Below are 8,554 nucleotides of genomic sequence, written 5' to 3'. Positions count from 1 at the left end.
CATTCTTGGGAAATGACAATTCATTAATTACACATACAAGCGCCTTCCAACCAATCGAATACAATGCAGCAACAACAGAAGACTCAACAAATCAACAACATACAATTGAAGCTACAATACCAGAATTTGGGGGAGAAAGTTTTGACTTCATGGACTATGCAAAACTTGTGGCAGAGGAGATGGTTGAGCAACTGGAAAACAACAAAAAAAAGGAACCAGAAATCACAGATTATGACGAACTACTAATCATAGATCCGCAACATCCTGAAATAGAAGAAGCACAAATATACAAAGACAAAGGAACACTGCAGAGTGTGCTTGGTTTCTATGCAATTAGGAACAACTTCCAATTCAGAGTTAAAAAATCATGTGCAAGAACATACAAGATTTGTTGTTTGGATCCAAAATGCAAGTGGGCACTAACAGCATCCAGAAACGGGCCAACAAAGTCATTCATCATTCGAAAGTACGACAGAAAGGTGATACACACTTGTGATCTAAACATAAGATTTGCCGACAAGAGACAAGCTACAACGAAATTGATTGGAAATTACATCAAGCCACAGTTTACCAACATAAAAACAACTCAAACGCCACAAGACATCAGAGGAGAAATGAAACACAAGTATGGGGTGAGAATGAACTACATGAAAGCATGGAGAAGCAAAGAGCACGCGCAAGAAGAATTACGAGGAAATGCCAACGAATCATACAAGCTGCTGCCCAGTTTTTTTGCACATGTTGCAAAAAACTAATCCCGGAACAATAGTGCACATGCAAACAGAGGATGACAACAGCTTCAAGTACTTGTTTGTCGCACTGGATGCATCAATAAAAGGATGGAAGAAATGCAAACCTATAATAGTTGTTGACGGAACTTTCCTTAAATCAACATATGGAGGGACATTGCTCTCTGCTTGTACACAAGATGCAAATGGGCACATTTTTCCACTAGCTTTTTCTGTTGTGGATTCAGAAAACAACAACTCATGGCAATGATTTTTCACAAAAGTAAGAGAAACATATGGGATTAGAGAGCAACAGTGCTTGATCTCATATAGACATGAGAGCATAAGTAAGGCAGCTTGTCAAGTATTTCCAGAAATCACACATTGCTATTGTGTATACCACCTGTTAAGCAACCTAAAAGCAACCTTTAAAAAGAATGCAAGCAAGCTGGATAAACCATTCTTCGCTGCAGCCAGAGCATACACGAAGAGGAAATTTGAATACCATATGAGCGAGTTGGACAGCTTGGACATCCGTGTAAGACCATATTTACAACAAGTTGGATACCACAAATGGTCAAGATACCACTGGAAAAACAACAGGTATTCAACTATGACTTCAAACATTGCTGAATCTCTAAATGCAGCAAACTTGGCAGCTAGAGAGCTACCAATCACAACACTGATGGAGTCATTGAGAGCATTGATACAACAATGGACATACACAAACAGAAAAAAAGCACAGAAAATAACAACATTTTTAACACCTACAACAGAGAAGAAATTAGTCGACAACTTTGTGGACTCATTGACAGAAAATGTAATGAAATGTTTAATATTTTAGTTGCATTATAGTTTCTTAGTAGTTTGTTTGCCGTTGTTATACATAATAACAATTTTATAAATTTACTTAATCCGCAGGTAAAACCAATAAACGAGACCATGTTCGAAGTCGTTGAACTAACCAGATCATGGGTCATCAACCTCAAGGAGAAAACATGCAGTTGCAACAGATTCCAACTTGACGAGTTACCGTGTGCTCATGCGCTTGCTGTTATAAAAGAGATGAACTTGAATGTTTACAACTACTGTTCAGGTTATTACACCACAAGAACATGGCTTGAAACATACAGCGACTCAACATATCCGGTACACAATCCCACAACATGGGATGTGCCACAAAACATAAAAGATATCATTGTTCTGCCACCAAACCAAAAAATAAGATCTGGAAGACCAAGGAAACGAAGGTTTTTATCTGAATGGGATACAAAAAAACATAACAGGTGCAGCAAATGTGGTCAACACGGACACAATCGAAAGACATGCAACAATCAAGCAATAAAATAAATACATATGAAATATTTGAATTGTTTAATTCTGTGTGCAAATTCAAACAGGTTGATCTGTGATGTTCTAAATACATGGGATTTCATTTTTATGAAATTTGAAACAGTTTTTTAATAGTTGCAAAATTGTTTTGTTACAGTTGTGACACTTTGTAAATATTAAGTACCGGAATGACTTCTTCTTTACAGTTTTAAAAGAAGTCAGGTAAGAATTGATAAAACATAACTAAAATAAAGGAAAAAGGAGTAATGGAAAAACAAAGAATAAAAATACATTCATAGCACAATTTAGAAATATAAAAACATTGTTTGTATTCAGTTGGTTAATAGTTTCTCCATAGTTGTGCGACCGTGTATAAAAACTTGAACAATTAAAAAAACAAATAACTTTAGGAAATACAAACCTATACAATAAACATATTATAAGGAGTAAATGTCAAATATTCTAAAAGTTTTAAACCAGGTACAAAGTATAAAATCAAATATAATACCTACATTCAACCAATAACACTAACTATTGTCTGATAATAGATTCAACCAATAACACAAAATAGTCACCAATATAAAAGATCCTATTTTTTCAATTTAGATGCCTTAGAAGACTTGCTTTGCTTCTCATCCTCGCTATCAATGCTTTCATCAATTTTCCTTTGGCCATATGAGAAGAAAAGTGCAGCAAGCCGGGTACGATAAATTTCGATATCAAAGTCCGCAGGGACATCCTTTCCGTGGATAAAGAACTCGGCAAATGCAGCAACATATGCTCCGCAATCACTATAAAAACAGAAGAAAAATAAACAGTTTAGAAACTAAAAAACAACATAAAATAAACTTAAAAGAAACACTCACTTTTTCTGCTGAGACGACAGACCACTAATCTCCACGATTCTTAAGGGAGCTGTAGGGTCAGAACCTGAAGCAGGAGCATGTGACCTATTCTTCCAGAGACCAAGTAAATCGAAAAACAAAGGCAGCAACACAGAATAAGCCTTCATGGCATTCCTAGCCGCAGCATTCATTTTCGCAGTCCTCAAAGAATTATACAGAAACAGAATCCCTTCATTCAAGTCAAGACGACCAAACACCCAATGACTTTCCCTTCTTAGATTGATGATGAATAACACATGATCGGCTTCATACCAAGGCTTGGAACAAGGAATGCGCATACCTCGGATGTAATGCGCTATTGGGTGGGCAGCGTGAATGTGTGACATCTTAGTCTTCATTGACTTGGCTTTGTTATATTTGTGGTACAAAGCTTGGATGGAATCATCAAAGAGACAATCAGTAGTTGCAAAATTCAACGTCACAGCGGAAGAATATTTACCTTTTTTCCGAAGGTAATAGAATATGGTGTTCATATGCTGAAAAAAAAACAACACAGAAACACAAATGAAAAGGTTGAACAATTGTTAAAAAACTGTAATACAGTATCAAAACTTAAAAACATTTATAAAGCAACTGAAAACAAACTATCATAACTACAATAGAAATTGGAAACTTTACCGAGTCGTTTATAAACATGTCGCATGTAGCCAAATGATAAAACCAAGTTTTATCCTCAACATAATCAACACCTAGCCTAAAACCCGAGGTAAATTTCTTTGCGCCATCTTCATAACAATTGTAATGCCTAAAACAACAAAGAAACAACAAAAAATAGCATTAAAACCAGAATAAAACTGAAAAATAAAACATAATACAAAAATAGATTTAATAAAAACAGTCACCTAGGATGTTTAAGCAATCCTTCACCAATCCAAGCGTCAAATTTTTTCTCAATCTCGGGAGATACGGGATCAACAAACGCATCATTAAGAGCATAAAGGCCCTTCACATAAGTCACCATTTTAAAATCCCTATCATGCCCAGCTGATTGAGAACCTGAGGACATAAGCTCCATTGGAGTGCTCCCCACATCAGTAGACCCGAAATCAACAAAAGGAGATTTCAAGGCCGGAGCACGCTTCCTCTTATCCAACAGAGGTGTATCAGAGACAGTGTCCTCAGTTTCTTCATCAGTATGAAGGGCATCTGACTTTTGACCAACAACATCTGGATTGGGTCCGGGGACCTAAAAAAGATAGAATGCATTAAAACAGTTGCAAAACAAACTAGAAACTATTGAGCAACCAAAAATAAACCTAATTTTCTTGCAAACAATTAAAAATACACTTACATGAATTTTACCAATAGCCTCCAAGCCAGCCAACACAACTTGATCATCATCTATTTCAAGCTGGCTTAACCCATCAAAGAAATCGTCCCCTTTCAATCGAGACTCATCACCCTTTGGCTTCTCAACATCCTTAGCATTTTTATCACTCCTTCCAACAGCCTCAGATGGATTCACATCAGCAGGGGCAACATCAGTAACAACCTTGTCAGCATCATCAGCATTACCACCAACTTTAACCAACTCACCACCATTATCGGAGTCGGAATCAATATTTTCTGGATCAGGCAGTTGCTTCTCATCATCCTCAGCATCATCATCATCATCATCATCATCAGCATCATCATCAGAATCTTGAGTTACTAATTCATCCGATGACTTTCCCTGCATCAAACAACATAAATGAAACTTAAATGAAACAGTAAAGAAACTTAAAAAAAATATGAAAAAACCTAAACAATAAAATATGAATAAATTGCTCATCAGAAGGACGACGATGAATGGCATTAACCTTCTCCTGAATATCCTTAATTACAGTCATTACGGACTTGAAATTAAGATCAACAAAACACCTCAAGGATATGAAGTTCTCGGCCAATGATGATTGATTCGAAATGACCATCTCCAACTTAGATTTCATCAAATCAATATCCGCTGAATCAGACTTCTTTGAAGATGACCCACTCTCAAAGGATTGCTTTGCTACACCACGGTCATCAATAGACTCATCGAGAAATAAACCGTCAAGTTGAAGCTTCTGCCTCTCTTCATCAGTAGGACACATGTTTTTGATCTTCAACTGAACAACATAATCAAACATAATATGAAAAAAAAAAAAAATTAAAACTATTGAAAAAACTAAAAATTAACAACATAAATAAAACTGAAAAGAAACAGTAAAGAAACTGTAAATTACCTTGTCCAAAGGCAAATCAAAAATCTTGCCCTTCAAGTCTCGAAGAGTTGGATTTTTGGTGACAATGGTGTTGCTCCAGTTCAGAATCCTTGGAATAGAAGATGAAACTCTCTTACAGAAAGAGTTCACCATTGCAGGACAGCATTCATAAAACCAAACCGTAAAAACCCAAGGACATCCCAAAGCCCTATACCAGCCATCATACTGGCCTCCCTTCTCTGCCTTCCTATTTTTCATAATAATCCCATGCTGGATCCTACCTTTGAATGAATCAATTGTCAATTCAAATGATTCCCTACCCCAACAATACTCGTCCCACCGACTACTATCCACAACATCTAGATCAAACCTAGATACTTCTTTATCAAGAGTATTGCTAAGAAGAAAACACTGAATGAAATACAAAACAGCCATTTTCAAACCAAGAGACTCATCCAAACCCCACCGACTACCCAAAAAAGCATCCTCGATGGCTTTGTGGTCAATAGTTTTTACACCACGAAAATAGGTTTCTACCAACTGATTTGTTTCCTGTGAAAACAACAACTTGTTGCAATCACTGAAACGATCTATTCCAGAAATCAAGTAAAATTCCTCGGCACTAAACCGTATGCAACGGCCAGCAACCTTAGCCCAAAACTCTTTAGGATTGGGCTGGAAAACTTCCCTTAGTAACAAACTATGTACGACTTGTGGATGAAAAACAAACTCAGGCATATCTAGAAAATGCCCAAATTGAGTTTCACGAAACATAGAAAGCAAATTAACAGATAAAGTGTTCTTAATATTATCTATCACGGAAAAAACACTAGTGCATACACACTTAGATCTATAAAAATCAGAAGGACTAAATTTGTAGTCCCAAACCTGCAACATAACGAAAATGGCCACAATAAATTATTAATCGTGAATAAAACAGTATGAAAACTGTAATAAAACTATAAACAAACTACAAACAAACTACCAATCAGATACAACTACACAAAAATAAACAGCAAAGACCTGAAATCGTTTTGGAACCTAAAAAATAACAGCAAACAACTAAACCTAAAGAAAATCGAAAAACACATCAAACATAACAACACAATAAATTATTCATAGTGAATAATACAGTAGGAAAACTACAATAAAACTATATACAAACAACAAACAAACTACAAAACAGATACAACTATACAAAAATAAAGAGCAAAAATCTGAAAATCGTTTTGAAACCTAAAAAATAACAGCAAACAACTAAACCTAATGAAAATCGAAAACACATCAAACATACCATTATTAAACTATAAAAAAACTAATAAGAAACTACATACGACTGATTGTACACACTAAAAACGAAAACAAAACACAGAACCTAAAAGCACAAAAAAATACTGAAATGAAGAAAACAAAATCAAATTTAAAAACCACACCGAGAAAAGAACCAAATAAATTGTTCAAAAACAACAATAAATACTTAAAAAATTAAACAACATAAAACGAAATGTGCAAATGAAACCCTAAAATTACACAAAGCATAATGAACAAAAAACGCCAAAATCTGGGGAAAGTGTAAATGTTGGAAAAGGGGGAAACGATAATGAAACTTAAAACCAACCTGAGTTCGATCTTCAGCAGAGGCAAGGGATTTTTTCCCAGAAATTTCTGGAACCGTGTGCTCCTCCACGTTGAGCTTCGTTTTCTTCGAAGAATGGGGCCTCCCACGCTTGGGAATTGGATCATCAAAATCAGAATCATAGTCTTCAAGGATCGGGCGTTTACCCTTGGATTTGTTGGCCAAAGTTTTCTTGCCCATTTTCGATTTTCGTTTGAGAACTGGAGAAGGCGATGATGATGAACGAGTGATTGCCATCTTATAAATAAATTTGAAAAAAAATGAAACTGAGAGGGAAAAACAGTTGAGAAATCGTGGGCTTAGTGGGAGTTGAAATTTTGTGGATGAACAAAAAACGAGAGTGAAAAAACGTGATCAATAATGGGTGGTTAATCTTATGAATGGAGGTTACTTGATCTTCAAATCAACTTAGAAACAGAAAGGAAAAATCGAAAATGAAATTGAAAGAAAATGAAAAAAGAGAGGGAAGAGAGTGAGATTTGATTGATGAGTGATGGGGATAACACACGTGTATGTGCATGAAATGATGACTAAGAGGTATTTTTGTAATAAAACAAATATGGTAAGTAAAAAAGTTGATATAGGCGTGTAAGGGTGTTTTTGTAATAAATTGTGTAAAATGGATTTTTTATGTAAAAATTTTTAAAATTTATATAATGAATGAATATTCTTGTTATTTATTGTTCGTTTATATAAAATTTTGAATAATGTATATTACCATTAATTTATTTTACGGGCATATAGAACATATTTATATTTTATATTTTTGAAACTCTAAATTATTTAATTTTTTTTAAAAATTTGTGTGAGATTCTAAATAATTATATTGCTCATCCTAAAAAAAAAAAATTAAATAAAATAGGATGTGCCAAAAATCTAAAAATAAGTAGTTTTGAATCTTGTTTTATATGCACTTAAAATAAGTTATTTTAAAATTTATATAACTGGTCGTTAAAAAAAATTATTTAACTATAATATATACTGTATTAGATCATAATTTTTCTAAGTAATCTAAAACAAAGACGCTACTACCGAACCATAAGCTTCTACCAAAATTTCCAGAAAAAATTCCATTTTTTTTTTTATTTGGATATATCTGTTTACGTTATTTGGAGGGACAAAAAATGACATTTACTTATTAAAAAATTGTAGTATAAAATAAAAAAAAAAATTACATAACTAAAAATTAAAAGAAAAATTACATAACACGATTTTTTTTTTTTATTTTCATGCTTTAGTTGTAAATTTTAATTTATTTACAAAAATAACTCTTTAGTAAAAATAATAAATTATTATTTTTTTATTATTTTTTTATAGTTTATTTATAATTTTATTTAGTTGTAATGAGTTTGTTTTATAATTTATTTATAATTGATTTATAGTTGTTATGCTGTTGATTTTTTGTTATTTTTTTAGTTGTTTTCTTATTTTTTTTACCGAGAAAAGTTTATTTTTATTATTTTTGATCATTATAAGCATATTTTTGTAAATTGAAATTTTAAGTCATAAAATTATAAATAAAACATAAAAAAAGTATTTTTGAAAATTCCGCTAAAATAAAGGGGTAAGTTGAAAAATGCCTCTTTTATCAATCAATTAACCAAATTTACTTCTTATTTTTATTTAATTGAAATATACCTCTTTTTATATGTATTGTATCCAAAATACCCTAATATAAAGGAGTCACATAGAAAGTATCTTGAAGTGACATGGGCAAAATCGGTACAATGTTTAAAAAAAGAGGTAAAAATGATAGAATTTAAAAAAGAG

General features: G+C 33.2%; 1 protein-coding gene across 1 annotated transcript; it reads right to left on the bottom strand.

Moving 5' to 3' along the window:
* Window positions 1-2,922: 2,922 nt before the first annotated feature.
* On the bottom strand, window positions 2,923-3,663 carry LOC133031722 (uncharacterized). Its single transcript, XM_061105313.1, has 2 exons — window positions 3,584-3,663; window positions 2,923-3,441 (listed from the first exon to the last, which is right to left on the bottom strand). The coding sequence occupies exons 1-2, from the start codon at window positions 3,599-3,601 to the stop codon at window positions 2,923-2,925; spliced, it is 537 nt and encodes a 178-aa protein (XP_060961296.1). The 5' UTR covers window positions 3,602-3,663.
* Between the last annotated feature and the right edge of the window lie 4,891 nt (window positions 3,664-8,554).

Source organism: Cannabis sativa, chromosome 1 (assembly GCF_029168945.1).
Source record: "Cannabis sativa cultivar Pink pepper isolate KNU-18-1 chromosome 1, ASM2916894v1, whole genome shotgun sequence".
NCBI lineage: Eukaryota > Viridiplantae > Streptophyta > Magnoliopsida > Rosales > Cannabaceae > Cannabis > Cannabis sativa.
Note: the sequence above shows the minus strand (reverse complement) of the source record. Positions and strands in the feature narration are given on the sequence as shown.